General features: G+C 44.9%; 1 protein-coding gene across 2 annotated transcripts in view; it reads left to right on the forward strand.

Annotated features, from left to right (window-relative positions):
- The window catches only part of EML6 (EMAP like 6), a 274663-nt gene that overhangs the window by 223905 nt on the left and 23244 nt on the right, over nt 1–27514 (forward strand). Inside the window, exons 27-32 of one of the 2 annotated variants that reach the window (XM_057309390.1) lie at nt 21–147; nt 21820–21898; nt 24359–24488; nt 26056–26154; nt 26792–26812; nt 27180–27353. In XM_057309390.1, the coding sequence (XP_057165373.1) occupies nt 21–147; nt 21820–21898; nt 24359–24488; nt 26056–26154; nt 26792–26812; nt 27180–27353 (630 nt within the window). The remainder of the gene's footprint in view (nt 1–20; nt 148–21819; nt 21899–24358; nt 24489–26055; nt 26155–26791; nt 26813–27179; nt 27354–27514) is intronic. The other variant, XM_057309391.1, reaches the window with a different exon arrangement.

The following is a 27514-nucleotide window of genomic DNA, read 5'->3' on the forward strand; positions in this document are numbered from 1 at the left end:
GTTTCTCTCCGTTGTTTGAGGCTATGACAGTGACGTTGCTAGAGAGAAGGCCATCGATTACACCACCAAGATCTATGCTGTGAGCCTCAGGGAGATGGAAGGCACCAAACCACACCAGCAGCTGAAGGAAGTTTCGGTGGAAGAAAGGTATGGTGTCGCCAGGTTTGTTTGCATTTGTTACATCTGATGACAAGAAACTGATTTCAACAAGAGTTCATTTTCTTTGCCCTCAGAGTTGCTACTTAAGCTAGTCTTTTGTGTATATGCACAGAGTCTTAACCAGCATACAGACTTAAACTGGGGGAAATTGCCCATGCCCTTGATATGTGGCAAAGGGTGTGTTACACTTTGCACAAGTTGATTGTGGACTATGACTTGAATAGATGTGAGATCTGGTTGAACCGGGCTTCCCCTTGCCCAGAAAGGATGTCAGGATAGCCACACGCTGTTGGGAATGTGACGGCTAACAGGAGACATGCTGATTGGAGGGGTAGGAGGGTGGGAGGGCTTCTAAGGTCCTGAAGGAATATTTGTGGGTCATGAAAAATAATCTTCTGTTCTGACCAGAGTCTGTGCATTACACGGTCTCACTTGGCGTACCTTCTCTCATTGTGTCTGCACCTGCCCGAGATTGTTCAGGTGGGTTTGGTGAGTCCAGACCTAACCATTTTTTTTTTTCCACCTCAGGATCTTTATATAGAAAGAGAGTTTTAAATGTTATTTTGGGCCTTTTTGATGTGCTTTTGTAAGTATTGATAAGGGAGATAGCCAAATAGACATTTTTAAGAAAAAAACTCATAGTTACTACAATTTCTTAATTTACCATCTCTATACTAGGAAGGCTAAATACTCACTAAAAACTCTAACATCTGAAGAGAATTTCATGGATCACAAAAATGTGTTAAGAATTCTCTGTGGGTTCTTCACATTGACATGGGTTCAGTGTTCACAGGTACCCTGGTCCCACTATAATTAATGAGATTCAGATTGTTTTTTTGCATTCAGTATGGCTTTCTGCCTAATAATAATTATTTCAAAAATTTGATCTATCACTTCTTTAAATTAGGTGGGAATGTAAATATAAATACTTCCCCCTCCTGCTTCAGTTCATTGCTAGATGTTAAAATAAGCTTGATAAACAGTGGGGTACGATCCGCAAACAGATGGAATCTGCTGCAAAAATCCCTAATTCACCTTTGGCATCTTTGTCAGACGTCACTCTGAAGATTCAGTTCTCTTTTGATTAAAAAGTTGTAGAGATTTTTCTGCAGTAGTCCATAAATTATAGTTTAGCTTACTTGCAACATAGTTTTTCTAGAGGCCACAAAGAGAAAATAATTTTAAAGGGCCTACTTCTAAGAATAAAGAAAAAAAAAGAGCCATATGCACATAAGTGCGCTAATAAGCCTCGCCCTTGAATAATCCACGCTTACCAACATTTGGCCTAAATTAAACATTCTTTTGGGAGAAAAATTACCCAACCTTTCCAATGTCACATAACGTTATGAAATGAGTTGACTTGGCTATTATTCCAAGGTTGTTTCTGGCTGATGTCTACAGCCCAGTGCTTTGTCATGCTGAGACTTGGGCCGGCCACCAAGATTTAGAAATCTAAGCAAATTCCCAATTCCAAACACGGCAGTTGATTTCTAACCTAAACTGAGGCTCATCTGAACTTCCCCTTGTCATGATGTCTCTTTGGGTAGGCCTGTAAAAATATTCATCCCTGTTCAATTAAGGAAAAGGGGTGAGGGGTGAGGGTACAGAGGACTTTTAAGAATTTTCAATCTTAAAAACTCCAGAATTCAGAAGCTACCTTACCACATCAGTTTGGGAACTTGTCATAAGTACATTAGCAGCCACAGGATTGACTTTTTAAAATATATACAAAAGAAAAAAATGCTGCATAGTATTAAGAGATGTAGGGGTAGGCAATTCAGGACTCTGTTGGCATTTTAAAATAATTCACACCCAGGGTATAGTGAAGAACACATGCAGTGAACAAAACATTTTTGAGATAAATATAGGGTTCGGAGGAATAATCAAGCCTTTTTTACACAGAGCAACAACCTTGGTAACTTAAAAGCCTTGACAGCTTCAGTTCCCAGAGTGGGCTGTAACCAGAGAGCAGGACGCCAGCTGCAAGGCATGCTGGGAGCAAAGCTCGACCACAGCAGGAAGGGGTGAGCGGGGAAGGAGCAGCAAATGGTGTCTGAATCAACTGCGTCCATGGGGGCAAATCCTAATCAGAACCAAAAACACGCAGTCTCCACCAGTCCTCCTCAGTAATGTTAGGGGAACGTGAACCTCAGAGATAGGATGGTAGACAGCGTCTGAACTGCAGAAGAGAGAAGGGGGTGCCAGGCAAGGCGGGGCGTTCAGAGACTTTGTGATAAAGCAGGATGAGAGAGGGAAAGTGGGGTGGGGAGGACTCTTGACAATAAGCTAGGCAAATACCTCACCGGAGTCCTCACCTGGGATAAGAAACGGGCCCTGTGGACTCCAGCATCCCAAGCAGAAGAGGGAGAGGTAGAGACAGAAATGCTGGGGACCTCGGATGAGAAGAGTTTTGGGTCAGGCAACACCCACCTTCTCCCTGCCAATATTTAGGACTGTCAGCCCCGACACTCTCCGTTTGACTCCTTCAGGTCCTCCTGATTGGAGAGACAGAGGCTTTCTTGACCTGCCCTTTGTTGCTCCCTCCCACGCATCCCTGCAGATACCTGGGCGCCTTTTCTAAACACCTGGGCCAAGACATGCCCCAGTAAGACTAATGGGAGACAAACACTGGAGAATGACAAGAGGCGGGAGCTCTGAGCAAGCACTCAGTGCGAGGACTCGTTCTGCCTTTTACCAGTGTTTCAGGAAATTCTACTTCCGGTTTAAATCCTTTTCCACTTTAGAGCCGTGAGATGAGCACAGGATCCATCATATTGAAAACAGTGCCTTGCAGACAGCTGCACATTACACACCGGTTTTTAAGCAACTGCATTTCTAATTCCTCACATTTCAGATAGTCCTAGATGGGTTCTAATTAGACTCAATTATTTGATTTTAAAAGAGCTGCGAGGCTTTGGATTGTGCTTCTTTGTACAATTTCTAATACTCCTTGAGTTCTGATTCTTCAGCAGTCACAGGCTCTTTAGTTCCGATCTTATGAGAAGTGGGAAAGTGGAGAGAAATTTGTTAATTGCTCTCAGAAGAATACTGAGTTATACCTACGAAATGTGTAATCCCTTACAGGCGTTTATCAAGTACCCTGGTCCCCCACTTCAACTTTGCCCTAGCACAGTGGGGTGCCTTGCCCCTTTCACCTAGCCGCACTGGTCTAGCCCGCACCCAGCCTTTGGTGAACTCTTGGGTAATCCTGTCGCTCACCTGCCGTGTGTGGCATGTGGCTGAGGAAGTCAGGAAAGTTTGGGGAACATAGGCTTTCAGACCTCATCTGCACACTCAGGGCTGCCCCGCAGTGCTCTCCTTCATCGTCTGCCCACTCCAGTTCTGGTCTAAAGCAACCTTTCCAAACCCCTGCTGCCTCTCAGGTTCCCACCCCCACCCCGACACACCGCCTTGCTTTCCACTTTTGGCCTCATTCCTACTTTGCCATGTTTTCTCAATATTATGGCTGTTCCATCCACCTGCAAACTTAAAATTATTACTTAATAAATACTTTAAATGTCAGTTCTTTTTCAGAAAAGACAAAACAGGAGGGGGAAGCATAGTTTTCAGAGCAATTTAAGATACAAAACGCCTACCTTCATCACAGCACAAGGGGTAGTACCAAAATACTGTGTTCTCACTTCAATAAAAGCAGTTCTCCTGAACTCATCAGGTGACAAAATCCCTGAAATTTGCTCAGCACCAGATTGCTAGAGTTGCCTGTAAAATTAAGAAGTTTCTTTCACCACTTTAGCAAGGTCACACCAAGTTGATATGTCATTTTCTAATTTATAAGGTATGACTTTCAGTTTCTGGGAGGTCACCTAACCCACAGTGGCCTAAGTAAAAGGAACCTATTGGCTGACCCATTGGAAAATCCATAGGGACAGAGTGACTTCAGGTGTCAAATCTTGCTGTTCTCTCTCCATATCTCAGTTCTGCTTTCTCGGTTATTGCAATTCACGTAGCAAAGTGACTGCAGTGCCTGGACCTTAGAGTCCAGCGGCAAAGAACTGCCTCTGATGGACAAGTCTTGCAAATGTTTTATGATGTACTATTGGCTCTGGTGGGTCACATGACCACCCTTGAACCAGTCACTGGTGATCTGTTAAATATGAGCCTTTTATTGTTCAAGTAAGTAGTCATATGCCACCCATAGACTAGCAATGTAATCACCTCTACCAGAAGTAAAAGTCCAAGGTGGTTAACGAAATTGAATTTCTGTATGAATCCAAAACAGGACATGTCTACTGCCCTCCACCTTTTTCTTGTCATATACACACTCTTAAAACACCCCAATTTAAACTATCCCACATAAATGATTGAAAACGCAGTTAGTGCCTCCCCAAAGAGTTTCAATCACTTACTGTGTCCAGCCCCACGTCCAGGATCTCGGGAAACTATGAAGTCTTCTCATCCAGGTCCGGATAAAGCTCTTCATAGTCCTGTGCTAATGTTGACCACCATAACATGCCAAATAGACAGCGGTGAAGAGAGGACAGAATGAGGATTGTTTTTTAATCTGCCACATGGAAGGAGAGAGTGAGACACAATATGTAGTGGTTTCCAATCCACGTCCGTATCATCCTCTGCTAGCTGGGACGGCCCCGGACCCCTGCCCTTGCCGTGTGCATGTTTTGCACAACTCAATAGTAGTACAAATGTTGGAAGAAGTCAACAGTCAGAGGATGTGAAGGTTGTGTTTGTTACGACAAAAGGTACACACACCAAGTGAAAACACACAGTAGAAGGTGACACACTATCTTCTAAGAGAACCAGCTTCCCCTAGTGTTTCAAATTCCTGTTGGAACGTAAGCATTGCCCCTGTGGGGTAAGGATTCTCCCAGGCACCAGAACCTCCTATGTCATTCCCATAGGAGAACTGAATCCCCCCCACCCCCAAATCCCGCCCTGAACTCCTCCTGGACTCTTCCAGAAACTCTGGCTCTGTGCTTGGCCTCTCCCCAGATGACCATGACCAGCGCACGCAGTAAGACAGGGAGGAAAGGCCAACTTTAAGAGACATCTCCCAGAAGGCCCAAGCTTTAGGTCCATCTAATTCCATTTTTATCCTTTACCCTCTGGCCCAGAGTTGGCATTTCATAGTATCAACCTAACAGGAAAAGGACTTTTGACCTTTCGGACTGGTAACTACCTGGATCCTCAAAGTCAGTCATATCAGTGAAACAAGTTACTGTTTTCTTTTGAAAAACCAAATCATTTTTCATTCTGTCCTCATGTTTTGATGACAAACTGAACACTGGTCAATTGGTTACTGTTGGTATATATTACTTTTTAAAAGCATAGTTCTTATTTGTCTCTTGAGGTAATAGTATCACCTTTTTAGGTGCAGGCAATTCTGATGGTGTTACTGTCATTGTTTAATGTTTAAATTGTCACTGTGTGGTCTTTAGCAGACCTTTCTTTGGGTTGGTGTATGTGGCTTTTTCACAATACCATCGTGTACTTCTGAAATTGTTTTTTGACAAGAGGTCAGTCACACACTCATCATTGGTTTTCCTGTCCCAGCATGGAATCTGGTTTCTGTGAGTGCACATTCGTTCCCCATAACTACTGGAGGTGGCTTAAATTGTTGTAGACCTAAAATAGAAAAGAATTTTGAAAAGCAACCTTTTTTAAGATCATGAGGTATACTGATATTTTAAATTTAACTCTTTTTTGCCTTGTTTTAATAGGACCTTTGTCATGCTTTAATGCACCATATACATATATATATATTGTATTTCTAAAGATTATTTTGGATTGTGTCTTGTAAAAGATGGGAAAGCTTTCTTTTCCTTTTCTGGTTTTGATTCTTGGCTCCAGCTCTCTGAAGTTGGCTTCAAAGAATGTAAAAATATAGGGCACCTGTTATCTTAGATAGAATTTCTTAGAATTAGTGCACCATGAGAGATATAACCTAAGTCTTTCAGGTGTGACCTAAGCTCTCTGTCAGTTTTGGCCCCAGCAGGAAAGCAAGAGCACTCTGAAAAGAAGTAATTTGGGGAAAGTTAAATGAAAGGACTAGTCACAAAGGTGTGGGCAGGATTAAGGGAAACAACAGGGATGGGGGAGCCCCTCCACCACCCTTGGGTCCGAAGGTTGGTGGGGAGAAGTTGTTGTCAGATGTGGGGAGCATTAGCTGTTGAAGCAGACTGCCTTACAGAAGCTGAGACCTGAGGGAGAAGGTTAAAGGTCACAGACCTGAGTCCCAGCACGGAGCTCTCCAGGGAATAGACTCCCCAGTTGCATTCTCCTCTGACCCTCTCATCTTCCACTGATGCCCCTTTCAAGCTGAAGCCAGTCAGAAGTCGAAGGGCACGAGTGCCTGTTGCTGTAGTTGTCAGAGGCCAGCCATGGAGGGCTCAGAACAGGAGGAGAGAAAACGTGAAGAGGAGACAGGGAGGGGTGGAAAATATCCTGCTCATGCCTTTCATTTTTTTTTTCTAATTGAAACTGATATTATTATCACAGAATAATGGCCATTTTAATGTTGAACAATAATTTCCTATCATTTATAAAAGCCTTTGAATATATACTGTTATTTAAAGATACCAGTAAATATAACCAAATCAGTATCAAGAATCATTAGAGACGCTTAAAGCTCTACCCACTTTTAAATGGATCAGTTTTGATGAGCCATAGTTTTACACCCCTGTCTAGGGGTGTCGGAAGAATTAACTTCTAGAAAACAGTAGTACACTGAGAATGGTCACTTTTTTTTTTTTAAAGATTTTATTTATTTATTCGACAGGACAGAGACAGCCAGCAAGAGAGGGAACACAAGCAGGGGGAGTGGGAGAGGAAGAAGCAGGCTCATAGCAGAGGAGCCTGATGTGGGGCTCAATCCCATAACGCCGGGATCACGCCCTGAGCCGAAGGCAGACGCTTAACCGCTGTGCCACCCAGGCGCCCCAAGAATGGTCACTTTTTAAAATTGATACTTTATATTCACATTACATTTTTATATTCTCACATATCTTTAAAAATAACATGAACATCTTTGGCCCATCTCCAGAGGTTTTTTATTTTCACGTTAAGAAAAAGAACAAATTGAAACTTAGAGCTGTACAAATGTCTAGTGCCAATACCCAATGTTTTGTATGGATGAAATTACTGTGCAACCCCAATTTTAGATTATGAGGTAAGTGCATGATTGCGACACAGGTAGATCACAAAGACATCTTTTCTATAATTTACAGATAGGCTCTATAATATCTCCAAATGTGGCATGTGCTCTGTTACTAAGATGCAGATGCGCTGACCAGCCATTGGTCTTCCAAGTTTCACATGGCTGGGCCGTGGGTCATAGTTGATTTTGTTTGACACACTTGTCTCCATCTCCTCATCCCCTCACTGCTTAGACTAACCATCTGCTTGGGGAATAGGAATAATGGAGATTTTTATTTGGTATATTTAGTTGGAATGTGCACTCAGACAAAAACCTTAACTCTGTGATGGAAAATACAAAATAAACACCAAGTGCGTCATGTTTATGGAAATCGGCATGTACATATTCAGTAACTTCTGTTCCTCTAAGTGGGGACGCAGGTTAACTCGGGGGTTGCGTTCTCACGGCACCTGAGTCAGCAGTCTGTATTCGTTCAAGGTCCGTTATTAACAAGCACTGAGGCCTGCAGGGTTTGGCTGGCTGTCCAGGGATGAAGAAAAGAATGTGGGAATTGACCCTTTCTGTTTCTACCTTTATCATTATATTTTCCGCCTTTTACTTGAAGAAGGAGAGGTTCAACCCTTCCCCTGCCTTCTCACCTCAGAGGCTACATAACTGATGGCCACCAGTCAGAATCCCACACTGAGCTAAAGCCCATCTCCCCTTCCTCAGCCGGACCCTGGGCTTGCTGTCACCTCTCTGCCTGTCTCAGACCGGGAGGGTCATCTCTCCCTTGAGGAAAATGTCTGAGGTAGATGAGTTCGTTTTTCACACATAATTGTATTGTCTTTAGCACCAGTGCAATGTAGTTTACTTATGAATTACGGAGAAGTGTAGAAATGATGACGTTATGGTTCTAGTCATCTCCTGATTAGATGTGTGTAGTCTAGATGGCCTGCTCTTCGACCTGGCTCTGTAACATGTACTTAACCATGTCGTAAGAAGTAGTTTCAAGAAACAAAGCTTTTTATACACTTGTACCAAGCAAGCCTTGAGTCTTAATTAAATACTATTTGTTTTCCAGAGAGGAGGTCCATAATATAATTAGAAAATCACTTTCAAATTTGAATATCATCTTTAGTGTTTTTGTCCTAAATGATAAAGGGTTACGAGGTTGAGCTACTGTCGGGAATTATTTAGTACCCCTATGTATTTTTTTCATTTCCCTATCATCCAATAGTAGGTAAATGTCAAGATATCTCTTTTTTTATTTCTGTTTTCTTCCCAGTCGTATTGAGAAATAATTGACATCAATGTATAAATTTAAGGCCTACGACATGATGGTTTGATTGACGTATATTGTGAAATATATCGCCGCAATAGCTTCATCTAGCCTCCCTCCTCTCCTAGAAATACAATAAAAAAGAAAGAAGGAAAAAACCCTTGTCTTTGAGAGGAGGACTCTGAGGATGGGCTCTCCACCTGTATACCACACGCAGTATCTACGGTCCTCACGCTCTACATTACACCCCTGGTTCTGACTTACCTTATAACTGCAAGTTTGTACCTTTGACCGCTTTCCTCGTTCCCCTCACCCTGCCCCTCCACCTCTGGTAACCATAAGTTTGTCTCTGTTTCTGCACGTTTGGTTGGTGGTTTTAGATTCCATATATAAATGACAGCATATGGCAAGTGGCCAGATTTCCTCTGTTTTTAATGGCTAATATTCTACTCTTTATTATACCACTTCTTCTTTATTTTCATCCCTGTAGGGACACTTAAGTTATTTCCGTGTCTTGGCTATTGTCCATAATGGTGCTGCACACATTGGGGTGCACATATCTTTTCAACTTAGTGGTTTAGTTTCCTTTGGCTGAATTTCCCAGATGTGGGATTATTGGATCATATGGTAGTTCTATTTTTAATTGTTTGAGGAACCTCCATACTGTCTTCCACAGTGGCTGCACCAGTTTGCATTCCCAGCAAAGATTCCCTTTCTCCACATCCACTATGTATGTTGTCTTGCCAATGATGGCCGAATAGGTGTGAGGTGATATCTGATTGTGGTTTAATTTGCATTTCCCTCATGCTAGTGATGTTCAGCATCTTTTCTTGTACCTATTGACCTGTCCTATATCTTTTTTGAAGAAATGTCTCTTGAGGCCTTTAGCCCATTTTTTAAGGTTTTTGTTTTTTTCCTTTGCTATTGGATTGCATGAGGGGTGTGTGCGTGTGTGTGTGTGTGTACATACACATAATATTAACCCCTTATCAGATACATGGTTTGCAAATATTTTTCCCATTCCATCAGTTGTCTTTTCACTTTTTTGATGGTTTCTTTTGCTGAGTAGAGACTTTTTAGTTTGATGTAGTCCCATTTGTTGCTTGTGCTTTAGGAGTCATATCCAAAAAATCATCACTAAGACCCATGTCAGGGAGCTTTGTTGCTATGTTTTCTTCTAGGAGTTTCCAGGTTTCATGTCTTACTTTTAAGTCTTTAATCCATTGAGTTAATTTTTGAGAGTGGAATCAGATGTGGGTCCAGTTTCTTTCTAATGCATGTGAATATCCAATGAGCCCAGAACCATTTATTGAAGAGACTGTCTTTTCCCCATTGAGTATTCTTGGCTCCTTTGTCAAATATTAGATTGGCCATGTACGCTTGGGTTTATTTCTGGGCTCTTGATTCTGTTCCATTGGTCTATTTGTTTTTATGCCAGTACCATATTGTTTAATGACTGTAGCTTTATAGTATAGCTTGAAATCAGGAGTGTGATACCTCCTGATTTGTTCTTCTTTCTCAAGATTTCTTTAGCTATTAGGGGTCTTTTGTGGTTCCATGCAAATTGTAGGAGTGTTTTTTCCTACTTCTGTAAAAAATGCCATTGGGATCTTAAATAGGGATTGCATTGAAATCTCTAGATGGATTTTGGTAGTATTGACATTTTAACAATATTTATTCTTCCAGTCCATGAACATGGGATACCTTCCCATTTCTTTCTATCTTCTTCAGTTTCTTTCATCAAGATCTTACAGTTCCCAGCATAAAGATTTTCACCTCTGTAGTTAAAATAATTCCCAAGTACTCTATTATTTTTGATGCTATTATAAATGGGATCAATTTCTTTACATCTTTTTCAGAAAATCTGTTGTTAACATGTAGAAATACTACTGACTTTTTGCATGTTAATTTTGTATCCTCTAACTTTACTAAATTCATCGGTTAGCTCTAATAGTTTTGGGGTGGAGTCTTTAGTATTTTCTCTATATAAAATGTCATCTGCAAATAGAAACAGTTTTACTTCTTCCTTTCCAATTCTGATACCTCTTATTTCTTTTTCTTGCTTGATTCTCACTGGGACTTTCAGTACTATGTTGAATAGTAATGAGAATTGTCACTTTTGTCTTATTCCTGATCTCAGAGGAAAAGCTTTCAACTTTTCACCACTAAGCATGATGTTAGCTGTGAGCTTGTTTTATATGACCTTTATCATGTTAAGATATGTTCCTTCCATGCCTAATTTGTTAAGTTTTTCTCATGATTGGATGTCAACTTTTATCAAATTATTTTTCTGCATCTATTGAGATGATCATATGTTTCTTTTCTTTAATTCTGTGGTGTATCACTTTGACAGTCTGCATATTTTGAACCATCACCACATCCCCAGAATAAATCCCAGTTGATTATGATGAGTGATCTCTTCAGTGTGCTGCTAAATAAAGTTTGCTGGTATTTCATTGATAATTTTGGCATCTGTATTCATTAGGGATATTGGCCTGTTATTTTCTAGTAGTGTCCTTTTCTGGTTTGGTATCAGGATAATATTAGCCTTGTAAAATGAGTTTGGGAGTGCTCCCTCCTTTCTGATTTTTTTTTTTTTTTGGAAGAGTTGGAGAAGAATTGGTGTTAATTCTTCCTCAAATGTTTGGTAAATTTCACTAGTAAAGGTACTTCATCTTGGGCTCTTCTTAGTTGGGATAATTCACATATTTTAAAGTAGAAATCATCACAGTTAAAATTTTTAATTTGAAATCATTCCTCATTTTTGGCCATTTTTTATAGCAAAGGTTAGTTAATGACAGAGTTTTATCAGTTGTTTTATTACCATTACCTCCAACATTTGAAACCTTTGGCATCTTGAAATTCCCCTTGTTTTTTGATTCTGGAGTCTCTAACTTTTACAAAAAGAGTTGACTCAGTGAAAGTCAAAGCAACACTCAGCTCCCTTGGGGCTTTCTTTTACATCTTAAAACCTCAATAGATGTCCAGTGTTTATCTGGAAAGTGGCTGGCTGCATTCTGGCAAGGGCCTGTCGGGGTCCTTGGCATTAATCCCACTGTGGCAGCAATCTGCTTGGTCATCATGATAGGACAGTGATGTTGGTGATGGAAGGATGACAATACAAAAGTTAGAGATGTAAAGTTTCTTTAATTTTGGAGTATTGGAAAGCTATAGGCATGTTTACATAAGGCAGAAACAACAGCATTTCCTTAGCCAGTGTTAAGGCTTTGCACGTCCCCAGAGTACCCCAATGAAACAGCCAGCCATACTAATGAGAACTTTTTCCAAATAGAAGAGTCTCCCTTTACTGTTCTCCTGAGGTTTTATTTTATACCTTTTAATGTTCTGTCTCCTCCCCAAACACATACCCAAGTGTTTAGGATAGTCTGACTACGTGCCTGTAAGCTCAAGAGGTATAACCACTCTAAAGCAATTCTCACACGCTGCAACATGTTTACATGAGATTAGGGAAACCGCCGTGGGCTTGACCAGAATCTTGTCTCAGCATGCCCTGGTTTCAGGCTGTGTGAGGTTATCTCCACCACAGAGGGATAGGGTCCTTGGTCATCCTTCTGCTCTACCTGTTGTGCTTGCCAAGTTCTTCTTTGTCTGTCCTTACTCTTTTTTGCCAAGTCTGAGACTGGCTTCGTGGAGGATGACCTTTTGGGGCTTTGTTCTGTTATCCCACTCCTGTTGTTGGAGGCCTTAAGAGGCCTTTGTTGTTGGCCAGATTTGGGGATTCTCATAAAGCCCCTCTCCTGCAGCTAGGATGTGAACTCTGTGAAAGCAAAATTTCTGATACAGTGCCCTTTCTCCGAATTTGATAACATGCCAGCACTCAGTAAATGATTGTTGAGGGAATAAAGTCCTTAACAATTTAACAAGGTTTAGGTTCATTTCTAGTCACTGATATCCACAGGCTAGATATCAAAGTCTGAGATCTTGGTGGCATCTTGTCTTTATATCCATAATCCAGTTTGGAAATTTCTTCCTCTAACAATTTGGCACCCCTGGCCATTTTTCCACCTCTCAGGTCAGTTTCCCCCTGGCTTCTGCCTTTAAGCAATTACAAACAACAGCCCTTTCCCCTGGTCTCTGTGGCATTGAGACTAACTATCCCCTTTTTCTGGTGAGGAGTGTGTGACATGGGTGATCCAGGGGACCAGGCTCCTCTCCTGCTCATTCATATGTGCTATGAGCTGCCTTCCAGGTGGATGGATGAATGGTGCCTCCAGGAGTCCCCATACACAGGGACTTGTCCCCAGGCACCAGTGGCCCCCTGCACTACTCACCCACATTTGACCGACCCTAGCCGTCACCATCTCAGTATCTCTCTGTAACCCCCACTTGTGGACCTACAGGTAAATCAGGATCCTGAAGGGCAATCCTCTCCTTCCCATCTCAGTAGTGTTCCACTGTGAAGAGGGCAGTTTGGGCACCCCCAAATATGCATAAGGGGGGTATTTGTCCTGAGCGGAATCCCTCTTCCTCTCTTCCATGGTGTGCGAAATTATGTCACCCTCCATCCATCTCAGGTCCCCAGGATGAGGAGATGCTGGGGTGGCATTGCCAGGATTATTCTTAGCAGGGAATTATAAAGGAGGAATCTGTGAATACTCCTACATTAATATTTTAGTCCCTCTGGTACATTTTTAACCATCAATCTATGCCATATGTTCCTTGGGAAACCAAGAACCTTTTACCAATCCACAATTAGAAGCAGATTCTGAGCCTTTTATAAATGTTGGTTTCCTCATCTCTGAACAGTTGGGTCCCAGCACCAAATGACCTCAAGATTGCACTCTAGCACTAGGGTTTTGCAAACCTTTTCCTAAGTTGTGCTTACTGATGAATGGGGGAAGGCCTTAAAATTGATCTTCTCCTACTTTATCATATCCCTTCTGAATAGGTTTATACAGATTTATGAACTTAAGCAAAAAGAAAATTCTATAAAGAGAACTATATACCATGGGTTTATAAAGAAACAGTAAAGGAATTTTGTTTTTCTTGCAGCCCCAAATTAATAGCCACCTTTAATCCTTGGATCCTGAATATATTGGTCTATGGTATTTCAAGATACTTAAAGTTCCACTGGATTGTCAGCTTTGTCTGTGAATTTCTTAGTGCCTCAAGGGTCAGCACTGTGCTGTCCTGGTTCCCCCGTGTGCCTAACGCAGTGCTGGGCTCATAGTACAGGATAAACAAACGTTTGTCGAATGAGTAGATGAATGGATGAATTTACTTAGTCTGCTTCTCTTAATGTTTAAATATATCCATCTGTCCTCAGAATGGTCCACAAATCCCTTCTTGGTCATCGACCACATTTACCTTCATTTTGTTAACATCCATGGGTGGTCTCATCTTCGTGGGACATGGCGTGACCCATGTGGAATCTGGTGTGGGATGATCTCTTGGTTAAATAATTTTATGTTCATACCGTCTGTCTGTTAGGAATCAAATATCTGTTCTGTTTAAATCTATTTAAATAACCCAAGGCAAAAAGAACGGAAAAGACAAATGTGTGTTATTGTAGCCATCACACCTATGTTACATAAAAAGCTTCTTTGTCAGCGGATTTACAGTGAAACAAGGACATGCCCACAAGTGGCGAAATGTAAAGCTATTGCAAAGGTTAGCTAGATTTCCCTGAACTGAAAGAAACCACCATCTCTAGGTAATCCCCAATTTTTCTTCTAACCTTTTCTGCTATGTTTAGGGAGAGGAACCTGCTCCCCGGTTTTTTGTTTTTGTTTTTTAATGCTGTATTTAATCAGTCACTGCCCATTTCAAGTTTGCCTGAGGCACGATGAGCTTGGCGAATCAGGACAGTGCTCCTCTCCGTGGGGAAATAAACGAATAAACAGCCTGGCACTTCCCCTTTCCTCGCTCCCCTGGCCTCACAGAGGCGCTTTGTCATCATTGATCAGTAGCTGCTTTGTGAGCTCGGGTTGTAAGAGCTGCTAAGAACTGACGGTCTTGCTAACAGGTGCTTCCAAATTCACCCTCAAGGTTACCACTTGGAGATCTGTCAAACCCGCTACTTCCTATCTTGACGCTTGGTCCGATAAGTGGGAAGCTCTGATAAATTCTCCGTTTCCATCCCAGTTGTGATGATGGATTGACCTCAAAGAGTCTAAGAGTTTGTTCTTAGGAGACCCACCATCACCTGTCTTTTGCGTGTAAGCCAGGCTCAAACTGTACTCGGGGGCAGCGATGGCATATGTGCGGGGCAAACAGGGCAGGGTGTGTCCCTGCGCTTCCAGAGCATTTCTCTCTAGGTGAGTTGTTTATTCTGCCCCTTAGTTCTGTACTCCTGGCTGCTCTGAGTAGGTAGAAGGTAGCAAGTTTCCTGTTCTTTAATAAGGTGGGAAGACGTGACGGTATCCATTTAACTCCCAAAATGCTGAAATTAACCATTTCAAACGCCTATTGTTTGCCTCTATAACTCCGCTGAAAGCTGAATAGTTGGGGTTTTTAAAGGGAATTTAATGTTACCTTCATAAATGATTTCCTATTCAGTTCTTTTGATTTTATGTATTGTTTGAAGCAAAATAATGACTTCTCTATACCTGATAATTTTAGGAATTAAACCTGCCATTCTTCAGAGCATAGTTTGTTCACTTTTTTTTATCATAAAAAAATGTGCCAGGACTTGAAAATGCAGAGGTAGAGTGATTTTTTTTTTGAAAGAATAATACACCCAGGGAATCATACTCTTACAGTTAATCAGTTGGCTCAAACCCGCTGGCTCACGGAGCTGAAGAACGCATCACACATGGGTGAGCGATTTTCTGATGGGAGGGAGCGTCTCTTACAGGACAGTGGCAGGGCTGGGTGCAGTTGTTCCTGTCAAGTCCCCGAACATCTCTCAGATCTCCACTTGGAGGGAATGGGCGCTACCAGGGTCGTTACCCTCCCTTTTTCTCCTGTTGTGTGGTTGTGATCTGCTAACTGGGGAGGTGTTTGCAGAAGCAGTTGTTGGGGTGCATGATTCTTGCCGCTTGAAACAGCACCCCTGGCTGTAAGGTGTGGAGGATCCGAGTGTTTTGTGGTGTTTGTAAAGCATATTGGCTCGCTCTTTAACCAGCCCCAGCCCGCTCCTTTGAAGTTCCCGCCGTGCTCTGCCATCCGTTCCCCCTTCCCGTCCTTCTCAGCTATCAACTTCCTGTCTCTGAGGAGTTCCACTACAGACCAGCTGACTGACCGCGGCTCCTGCCAGCCATGAGTTATATCATCACCAGTAGCTCCCTTCTGCATCAGTCTTAAACTTCTTAAACTTCTCTCCTTTAGATTTCTCATTCCCAGTAATCCTGATCTTAATCCTCATTAAAGCATTCTGGATGCCTTGATACCTCCATTTTTCTAGATTCATCAGCTCCTCCTGGCCTCATTGTTTTGTCTGCCTGAATGCTACTTTTCCAGTCTTCTTGGCTCTTCACCCCTGTATTTCCCCTACAGCACATACCTCTGTTCTTCTGACTAGAAAATCGCACGAGTGCAGACTGCCCTCACCAGAGTCTGTGTTGCCAGGGACACTGAGGCCCTCTGCACTGCTCCTTCATGTTCATTCTTGTCTTTGGTTGGCTTCCTCTGCCAGCCACTCCACAGTCAAAGACAATTCTTCCTCATCCGCCTGCCCAAACCCTATACCCGCCAATCTTGGTACTTGGTTTTTCTACCCTACTTCGTGGAGAAAACAGAAGCTATTGGGCATGAACTCCATCTTGGCTCTTCTTTATCTCTCCTCTGTTTTGCTTCCCATCCTTTACCCCATGTAAACCATTCACCTCCTTCCTTCTCAGAGGAATGAAGTCCCTCCTCTCTCCTCCTCTTCGAGGCTGGTCCCTCAGCTGGTGCTTGGACCTCAGCCTCCCAGCCATCCTTGCTCCCTGATCAATTGCCTTTCTCTCCTGTATCTCTTATGCCACTCCCCCCAAACTGGAGTGGGTCCTCAGCCAAGAAATGCATTCTAGTCTTTCCCATCCCCACCAAACTCGGTTCAGGAGATAAGTAAATCTTCTGAGTGATCTTACATACTTAAACACGTATTCCCGCCCTTCCCTTCCTTCCCCTTCCCTCTTCTCATCCAGGCTTTACCAAATCTCTCCTTCACTCTCTAGTCCAACCTATCAGTCAATCTTCTGTCCCTGTCATTCTGCTGACATGGTGACTTTCAGTTTCCCAAATCCTCTTTGTCTTATTAAAAGGAGAAATATGTTTCTTCTAGAGTAGCATTGTGCAGTAGAAATACAATGCAAGCCACATAGGTGATTTTTCTAGTAATCACATTTAAAAAGTTAAAAGAGATGGTGAAATTAATTTTAATAATATATTTTATTTAACCCAATATATTAAAAATATTATTCCCACATGTAATCATTGTGAAAATTATTAATGAGTCATTTTATCTTCTTTTTTAAAAATTATTTTTACTAGGTCTTCAGAATCTGGTGTTTATTTTACAGTTATAGCACATCTTAATTTGGATGAGCCACATGTGGTCACTGGATGCCATATTGGATAGTGAAGTTATATCCATTCTTCTCTCATTTACTTTTTAGAAACCATCTTTCCTGGCCCTCCTCCTACCTCTTCAATCATTTCTTCTCAGTGTCCCATGTCTGCCCCTCCTCTAGCCAGTCACATGCTGTTGGTCCTCAAGCTTCCAACTCTAATCCTGATAATCTCATATATTCCACCCATTAGCTGATGGTTCTCTGAGTTCCCACCTCTCAGTTGAGCTTCCAGCCCACAGACGTCCAGAGGTTAACATGCCACAAGGGAGCTCATCATCTTTTGTCCTGACTCTTCTCCTCCTGTCTCAGTCATTGGTACCACCATCCACCCAGGTGCCCAGGCAGAAAACTAGTATTCCACTTGAATTGCTCTTCCTCCTTCAACCCCTAGAACTAAGCAACTACAAAGTTCTTGAAGTCTACTTTGCCAGTATTTCCTTAAAGATTCCCTTGTTTCCTTCTCTACAACCACTGCTTTAGTCAAGATCTTCCTTATCCTTCACTTGGATTGTTGGAGTGGCCTCTTCAGTAGTCTGCCCACATTGTTTCTTTCTATTCTTTGTGCCTTCAATTTTCACCCAAATAAATTGATATTCACCTAAAATGGCCAAGTCTGGGATTATATCCCCATTTTGTTTAAAAAAAAAAGGGGGGGGGCGGGGTGCTGTGTTACAGGCTTCAGTCCAAAGCATTTTGAAGTTGGCAGGCTTCCCTCAGGGCATCCCATAATTCTCCTGTCTAACTATCTCCCTTCCACTCCAGTTCAGTACTGAGCAGCTCTACAGGTGGTTCTGGGAGACATAAGAATACGTTCAGCAGAATCCAGCTCCTTTTGTTTTGATAACGGAGCTCTCCCATGGCTTTATAGAGTTTTCCTCAACCTGGATTTATCTGAGAGGGATGGTTCTTAATCTCTCTTCTTCTTTCTCTCTCTCAAATCACATACATCTTTGAAAATTTGCTAAAGACATGCCTCATTTCCCCCAGAAAAATGCACAGGTGCAAACACAATTTAGCACGAGTACGTGAAGCCCACCCATGGGCTGATAAGTCTCGTTGGAGAACAATGCCGAAATCTCAGATCATCTGCGGGCTCCCACCAAAAAGGATCGAAAGTAGCTTGGTTTCCCAGGACATTTCGAAAACTCTTGGATCACTTGATGGCACATTTTGGAATCCGAAGAAATCTATGTTTCCTCTGAGGACCCTTTGAACATTGTCTGACTAACAACACTGAAAACAATTCCAAACTTGCATTTCTTGGCTAAATGTAGCTGATTTTCTCCACACCCACACCCCTCTTTATAGAAGCTGTTTGCAACGACTTTGTTTCTTACCGGCTTTCTGAGCCTCACTCCCCAGTTGGCTGTCATGTTGTGCTCATCTGGGGGTGTGACTGATCTTCCACACGGCTTCCGTCATTTCAGATGCTTCCCTGAGAGCCTTGGCTCTGAGCCCCCTCCGGCGCATCTCAGGTCATCATGTGCTCTGTTCCACCAGCACCCTGGGGAGGAGACAAAGAGGGGCAAACACCACCAGGCCCTGGCCACCTCTGGGGAGCGCTCTGTGGGGTGAGAGCTCGTGTCACGGAGACCTCACAGGTCTTCAAGTGAGCCTAAGCTTTCTCTTCAGGCCAGCTGCTGGACGACAGGATTGCCCCACCGATTGACCTTCTCATGGTCCTTCCCTGCCCAAGAATGTCCCATTTCCACAGAGGCCACGGGGCTGTGTGGTAGGGAGTACCACTGGCAAGGGTGGGTGTCGTAGCCTGCACCCCAGCGCCGAACAAGAACACTGCTGCCTCACTACTTAACATGCAGTCATGTGCTTGAGGCCACAGGCCTCCCCTCTGCTTCTTGCCTCTGCTCTCTCTTCCTTGGCAAAGCTTCTCTTCTGCTCTCTCAGAGCTCAAGCCTGTCCACCGTCCTCTCCTGATTATCCAATTTGTTTGCTCATTTGCTAGGCTCCCTCCGTAAGTTCCTTCCCCAGTAGAAACTCTCTTCTTTATTTCCCTGAGTGACTTCAAAGTTCCACTTGCCCCCAGAGGCCCCTTTGTGTCTCTGCTCCACCCCTCTGGGATCCCACCACCCCACCCCTACCCCCCACTGGGCTCTTATCTTCCCAGTTCTCCCTGCTAATCCCCCACTGCACTGACTCCCTTCCTGGCTCTCCGGTCCTGAGTGCCAGCTGGGACAGCCAGCTCTAACGAGTTTATTGGACTGAAAAGTGAGTGAATGTTCTCATGTACCCTACTCTTTCCCACCTCAGCAAAGCTTTTCAGAGTCACATTTCCAATGGAATCTGAATCTGGAAGGATTTAGATCTGCTGAAAAATGCCAAACCTCCAGCCTTTGGCTGCGTTTGAGATTTTTGGCAGCTCCTCCCACGTCTGATATTACGAACACTGTTTATAGATGTCTGGAAAGAAGCCTTTAATGCTTGTATTGTGTTTTAACTTGCTTTCCTTTGGAGGCAGGGAATTGTCAAGTAAGTATTCACAGCACTCTGGAAAAGCCCCTGTTCGATGAGCATCCAGTACTAAGCGTTCATGCAGAATCCACAACCACCAAGGGTCTAGACTTACAATCCGCTGAATTTGCCACCATGCAGGTTTCTTCCTTTTGCCCCTCTCATCTTCAGTTTTGAAGCAATACAGCTATAAACATATGCTTGTGAAATAAGAAAGAAACATTCTGAGATTGCTTTACTTTTCAGTTTCTAACTGAAAATCAAGGTGAAAAAAAGCATCGGATTGCCTCTATGTGTATATATATACAATCTCGTGTATATATAAACGCGCAGTGTCTGTGCCTGTATGCCTGCTTCGTATATACTGTATAATATGGGACATATTATACAACCTGCGTGTACCCTGAAAACGAACCCTGCGTTTAATCTCAAATTCTGCCTTTGAACCATGCTGTAGCCCCAGTGTCCTCCTGCTCCCATCTCAGACCTCGGCTTGCTTTTGTCACACACTTGAACATTCTTAGGTGAAAGAAGAAACCCACGGATTTCATTTGAAAGTCCCACTAAAACAGAAGAAAGAGCAGATGTCCTGGGAAGCGATAATTAATGTGAAGGAAGTGTCTAATTGCAAGAACTGGCATGCCCCCAGCCTCCTGGTTTTGCTCAATTTGGCAGCAAATGACATCAGCCGGGGGTGTCGTTTTGCAGAGATGTGCTCGCTCCCTATTCTTCAGCGCAGATAATAATACCATTTGGTCCAATTATCACTTATGATTGCATAACCTGTTTTGATTGAAGAGTTTCTCAGAAAATAAAGGTAACTTGTTTTGCCCCAGCACAAAAACGCAAGCCGTTCCAGCAGGCAAGCTGACCTACCCAGAAACACTGGGAATTATTAGGCTAAATTATGAGTCGAACTTGATTTGGAAACAAAGCATCCATTGTGCATAACTCCCAGCGACATCCAGGAGGATGTGATTGTTTTTCTGACCACAAGTTTCTCCCCAGCGCACTCTCACATAAGCAGAGTCCCCAGGCGCATTCGCAAAGTCACAGAGAATGTGCAGGAAGCATTGACAAGGCTTCCTTTTTTCTCCCTATTCTGTAGGCGCTTTAGTGCAGAGTTTGCCCAGAGACGCCAGGGTATGAGCTTTCTGAATTTGTAGACCGGTGCACTCTTTCATTTCTGTTTTAGTCCTTTGCTGGCATGCCTGGGAAGCATGGTTTGTGCCACACGGGAATGTCTGTTCACTTGGATAATGCTTGTGCATGAATGAGGTGGTTGCTAACGTGGCTCTAAACTGTACTAAGTTTCTTACTTGGCTTTGTTTGCTGCTTACAAGGGGATCAAGGTAATCCTTTCTCTTTGCATAGCCCAAGAGCAGTCACTAGTGGAGTGGGAACCTGCAGCAGGAGCTGGGACAGGTCTCCCCTACCTATCCCCCGCTCCCTCAACTCCGAGAAGTCTGATTTAAGGGAACCCCACGTTGCAAAAAGTTGGCCTACTCGTGTGAGAGTGGAGAGTTTACCCATCACAAAATCTCTTAGCTAAATTTGGAACCCCCGAGACAAAACCGAGAAGAGAAAGGCCGACTTCGGGCTGACGGCAGCAGTTTAACGTCGACCATAAACCCCAGGTGTAGGGCAGAGTGGGGATTCTTTCTGCCTCCTCTCCCTGTACTTCCCACTTGCCCTTTCGTGTATCGAGAATGATCTGGGCACTTGGCTACCTGGGGCCGTTCCCAAACCTGACCTGTAAGTCCCACTTCACACCATGCCATGATATCTGACCTCCTAATTCTGATGATCTTTGACCTCCTACTTCTAAACAACATAGGCGCATCTCTGCCTGGAAAATAGCTGGTGGGTTCAGGAAGCACAGCCTCTTTTTTCTCATTCTTAGGCTCCTCTCTCATTTGAAAATCAGCCCCTCTGGCTCCTGTGTTCTTCCTGGCTCCCAGGAGGTAGAGAGCCTGGTCCCTGACTACGATGCTTTAGATGTGGGGAAGACCATCCCAGTGCCTCTAAATCCAGGCCCCATCATGTGGGACCCTAACGTCAGAATCTAACCTTTTCCGGGGGAGCAAGAGAGGGAGCAGGACAGAACAAAGCCAGGTGGAGGGTCTGCTGAGTGGGGGAAGGGAGAGGGGACCCTGGCACTGGCCTTAGCTGAACCCCGGATGAGCAACCTTGCTGCCTTTTGTTCAACACTGTATTTTGTTTTGTTTTTCTTTTTGTGTTTGGCTTTTTTTTTTTTTTTTTTTGGTCACCCTCTATTCCAGACCGCCTGTTAGCAGAGCAGCTCCCCAGCCTGAGAAACTCCAGAAGAACAATATCACCAAAAAAAAGAAACTGGTTGAGGTGAGGAGGTTAAACTATTTTGTTTTTAATCTGATGTCAGTGTTCTAAGATATGCCTGGTGGACATCACTATCTGCGTGTTCCGTAGGCATCTTCTAGTAAACCTGAATGGATCTGCTGGGTCTCTCTTGTCCCCTCTCCCTCTGACGTAGCACTGTGGCCCCAATCCCAGGGAATCACACCCACTGGGTCATGTTCCTTCAGCCCTGTCACCGAGTCCTCTCAGTACTAACTTACAAATGCCCCACATCCTTCGAACCTGACTCCTTTCCCCCAGACCTAGTCCCACTCGGAGATGAGGGCAGACACAGGGGGAGTGCGAGCTTATTCACTGTCTCTAATGTCATGGGAGCACTCGCGGGGAGCTGGGGACTGTGTACGTACTTCCCACGACGTGTTTCATGCACCTTTCATACCCATGAGGAAGGTAGTATTCTTGTTTTCATTTTACAGATAAGGACATTAGCTCTCAGAAGTTAAGTGACTGAGTAAGTCCCATGCCCAAGATCTCCAAGCCAGGAAGTAGAGAGGGATTTGAACTCAGTTGTTCCTACTTGAGGACTGCCACTCTGTGGACCTTCTCTTTTCTAAGAGGGTTTCTGCCTTCAGAGTCCCCTCCCTCTCTGACACATAGTCTTGCTGCCCACAGAGTTCGCAACTCTTCATGCTTCACCACAGCTTTAAGACCCGGGAGATTCCCACAGTTTCCTCGGGGGGGGGGGGGGGGTTCAAGTGCATGGTTTCAAAAACACTAACCCAGGACCGCCTTCCAGCTTCAGCACCTGTGATTTGCCACCACACCTCAAATCTCCACCCCCAAACCCATTACTTAACGTTCTGTGACGCTGCCGTGGGCCTTCAGGCCCCTGTGTTTTAGAAGGCGCCTCCTCTTCCCTCCCTGCACCCTGGTCTCTCCAAGCTCTTCTCTGGCATCTTCTCTGTGCAATCTTCCCTGATTCTCCTCATCCTAAACCCTCCTACACTCCCTCACACAACCCCCTCATCTGCAGCCCTTGTCACACACGCTACCTCCATTATTTCTCACTCATCTATCCCTCCTACTACACTGTGAACTAAGGACAGAAGAATCCATCTTAAATTTTTTTTTTTATTGGAAAAGAAGGACTAATTGGAGGGATTTATCATGGAACAGAGTGCAGGTCAGAAGATGCAGCTGAGCTTTAGGAAAAGACAGGATCCCGAAGCTGAGGAGCCATCATAAACCAAGATGGTGCCTCTTTCTGCCCGCCAAGGCCCTGTCTGTCTGATGCATTTTTCTCTTTTTCTGGAGACTTCTTGAACTATTTTGGTAGATGATGGTTATGACCCAGCCTCCGAGTTTCTCTCTCCTCACTTCGTTATGACAGCCAAGCCCACCAGTGTCCTCAATTCTAAATTCCTGGGAGAAATCATCTGACTGTCCCCGTTTGACTCAGTGTCCCACAGGATGAGGGGTCTCATGTTACACATGAGCTCCTGGGAGACACATGGGGTTGGGGGAAGGCTGAGATGAAAGGAGGAGAAGGGCTCTCTAGGCAAGAGAGACTTCAAACGCAAAATTATAAAGATACGAAAACTCATGGTATGTGGGCTAAATAGACAATTCAGCTTGACCGAGGGGTACAGGGCATGTGTGAGTGGAGGTGAGTATGCCAGCTTAGGAGTTTGGGCTCTATCCCCTATGCAGTGAAAGTCAGTGACTATTCTGGAGTAAGGAGGGGTTGTGGTATTTTAAAACAATCTGATGTTTGCAACCGATGAGCTTTAGAGAGAGAAAAGTCAGGGAACCTAGAATCAGGGACCCACAGCTTATTCTTGTACCCACCCCACCCCCAGTACCGTGCCTGGCCCAGAAGAGCTACCAACGGTACATGTGCGTCATAGCGCGTTAATAACTGATCTGAGCTCAATCGGCCACTGCTCTCTGTCAGGAGAGACAAGATGGAGGAAGAGAAAGACTATAAACCCAGAACAGTATCTTGTTGTTGGGAAAAAATGCAAAAGATGTAGACACTTTGTAGGGCAAGCACCAGGCAACAGAATGAGCGTGGTGTTCGCCTCAGTATTCTCTGCTGGTCCTGGTGGCGTTCCTGGGGATCAAAGCAAACCTCTGGGCCACCATTCCCTCTCCTGAAGAGTGCCTGCCAAGGTCACCTCTGTAGGGCATCAGCCAGTAGGCCTGCACTCACCTACACAGCCTGGAAGCTTATCTGGCCTATGTAGAAGACTCCCTGTAGTTCTACCAGTGAGCCTTGTCCCCCTCGCTCTTCAGGGAATTCAAGAAAGGGCTGCGTTTTCTCCTCAGCTAGCCAAGAAGCGAGATGTTTTCAGCTTGGGGTTGGCTGTCTCACCAGCCGCGCGGTTCCCGTGAGGTAAGGGGCTGGCTGCCCCCAGAGCATGGGCTTGTGGCCCTGCTCCTGCTTCCTCTGAGGGCTGCTGTCGTCTGTGTGTGGGAATGTAGGAGCTGGCTCTCGACCACGTGTTTGGCTACAGGGGATTCGACTGTCGCAACAACCTGCATTACCTGAATGACGGCTCGGACATCATCTTCCACACGGCGGCGGCTGGCGTGCTGCAGAGCCTCTCCACGGGTAACTGCGTGACGTGGCCCCAGGCTCCCCTCCGAGGGCAGGCCCTGCTTCCTGCCCTCTCTCCCTGTGTGCCTTCCCCCTCTTGAGATGCCCCAAAGCTGGTGCATTCTTGGCCTCTGTGGGAGCCATTCCTCTCAATTCCAGAAAGTCCTAGAAAGTGTGGCGCCCACGTTCAAAGGTCAAAGCCCTCTTCCTTTCTAACAACATCCTGCTGTCAGCCCCCGGGGGGAGGTGTCCACATTTCCATCAGCTGCTCTGAGGCTGGGAGGGATGGACGGGAGCCAGAAAGAGGGTGTGGGGAGTGGAGAAATTCCTTGCAGCCGGTTACCAAGAACAGAGCCCAGGGGAACTTTGCTCATTAATTTTTCACAGTGACCAATTTTTTTTAATGTTTTTTTATTATATTATGTTAGTCACCATACAGTACATCCCTGGTTTCTGATGTAAAGTTTGATGATTCATTAGTTGCGTATAACACCCAGTGCACCATGCTATACTCGCCCTCCTTACTACCCATTTTTTAGCAGCTCAGATTTTCAAGTTTGACTAGTTAGCCAGAAGAATGAGAACGCCTAAACCATAAGCAAAACACCCCAAATGTCCTTTCACTGCAGGATGACTCAAATTAAACAAGTAGTTGAAAAAGAAACACCGCAAGCCGAAAGAAGCGTTCAGAAATTAATTTGATACCCATACCTTTGCCACCAGATTTAAATGCGTTCACATCTTGCCTTATTTGCTTCACATCTTAAAACAAGCCCCCTTCCTTTTTTCAACTCTTCATGCTCCTTCCCAAGTCTGCACACTTGCTTATGCGTACATTTTTAGACAGTGAAGTCACTGAGCGCCTAATGATTTGTCTTTTGGGGCCTTGAGAGTTTCTATACGATTTCTCTTTTTCGTGTGACCATATATCGTTTTAGTAGCAATGAGCTATTTGTCTATCAGTGCTGTCATTTACCTCTAGTCCTTGGGCCTTTGGATGGGATTACAGTTGACACCTTGGAAGTCGGCAGACCCATTTGCCACAGTCGCTGATAACGTATTTCTTGTCCTTTCTTCTACCTCCTGTGACATACGTTGAGTGAGGGCATGAGGAGGTGAAGACCTCACCTGTGCCATCTAGGCACCCAAATGGATTGGTGCTTTGAGAACTAAGGAGGATTTGAAAGAGAGTCCCTAAGTATTTTCCTGTTCCATAGCCTTCCCTTTCACAGGGGTAAGTGGTGCCATTTTGCTCAGTTAGGTAGTAACTCTGTTATCATTTTGGACCCTGGAAGCCTTGCACTTGGACTGAGCTCTGGACCCCCACAGGCAGCGGGAGGGGTTGCAGGGGAGCTGACAGGTGCTAGAGAATAGACTCCAGCTCTTCTGTCCGGCCTGGAACAGAATACGTAAATGTAAAAAATGGTTTCCCAGCTCCCCAGGCATGATTCTAAAATCGAGAACTTGGGGCCTTCATCGCTCACTTTTACAAGGCATTTGCAGATGCTGCATAATGCTTCAAGGTTGTCCTGAGAGGTCTGCACATCCCCCTCCCCTCACTCTCCTGTGTCTCTGCCCCTAGGGAGCCAGAGCTTCTACCTGGAGCACACGGACGACATCCTCTGCCTCACGGTGAACCAGCACCCCAAGTACAGAAACGTGGTGGCCACCAGCCAGATAGGTAGGAGGGTCCTGCAGCCGCTGAGCTTTCCCCCACCCGAGCAGGGATGCTGCCTGATGGGCAATTATCTGGAAAGGGAGCGGGCGGGTTGCTGACATCTACCCTTTCTCGACGTTATCCTTTGAGCCCTGAATATATCTGTGTCACCTGGGTTGAAATATTCAGTGATGGGTGATTCTGAGGGATTGTAAAGTCAGACCAGAGCCTGATATTCCAGATAAACGGGTGCCCCATCCCTGTGGACTTGTGGGGGTAATTTTTCAGATGCCAGGGGTCAGATAAAGAGCCCCGTGTCTGCAGCCTGGGACTGTGCTCGGTCAGGGCGGCTTGCAGTTTGCGTGCCTGGCTCTTCTGGACCCTGGGAAACTGTCAAGGACAAATGTGAACTGATTCACATTTGTGAGAGGTTGTGTTGTGGTGGTGGTTGTTTTTGTTTTTTTTTTTTTTTTTTGTCGTTTCAAAGGCAGTTTTTACAAACCTATCCTTCTGCTTGTGTTCATTGAACCCATGTCCATTTTCAAGTTTAATTTGGAGCTTCCCGATGCTGCTGTTAAGTGCCTCGCTATTAGAAACGTGACTTATTTTAGCCGTTGTCTTCCCTTGACGCTTCCTCATTGCCATTGTCCACCCACCGCAGTTGATAGGACGGAGACCCCAGGTAAGGCTGCTCCCTCTGTGGGTAGTGCAATCTGCACAGCAAAACCGTGTCGCTGTCGCGTTTGCCGATTGTATCTGGCGAAACTGCGGATACAAAGCATTGTGCTCACCAGTTTCCTTTGTATAAACCCCTCTGCAAGTGTGTGTGCTGGACACAGGTGCCCCGAGGCCTCCGGCTCTAGAAGCACGGCACATGGGTCTCGTCGTCTGTCACCGCTGGCCCAGTCAGGCTGGAGGTCCCTGAGGCCCAGTGACTGTAAACCCCCGAACACTGGTCTTAGAAAGGCTTTGGGGTGAACCTAAGCGTGGCCTGGGCCCCCCACCCCTGTTCTGCAGCCTCAGTTCTGTGTCCTGCCTCCCACCCTCAGGGACGACGCCTTCCATCCACGTCTGGGACGCCATGACCAAACACACCCTCTCGATGCTGCGCTGTTTCCACTCAAAAGGGGTGAATTACGTCAACTTCAGTGCCACCGGGAAGCTCCTGGTGTCGGTGGGCGTGGACCCCGAGCACACCATCACCGTCTGGCGTTGGCAGGAAGGTAAAAGGAGCGAGGCCGTCTGTCCCTCTGGGAGGCTTGCTTGTGGTGTGTGCGGGGCTCTCTCCGAAGCCCACCATGGGCACTGCTGTGGGTCAGCAGGAGCCGGGGTCTCTGGATCTGAGAGAAACTGCCCATCAGACCCCTGGACCCCATGGCCAGGG

Source organism: Ursus arctos, unplaced genomic scaffold, assembly GCF_023065955.2.
Source record: "Ursus arctos isolate Adak ecotype North America unplaced genomic scaffold, UrsArc2.0 scaffold_8, whole genome shotgun sequence".
In the NCBI taxonomy this organism is placed as follows: Eukaryota; Metazoa; Chordata; class Mammalia; order Carnivora; family Ursidae; genus Ursus; species Ursus arctos.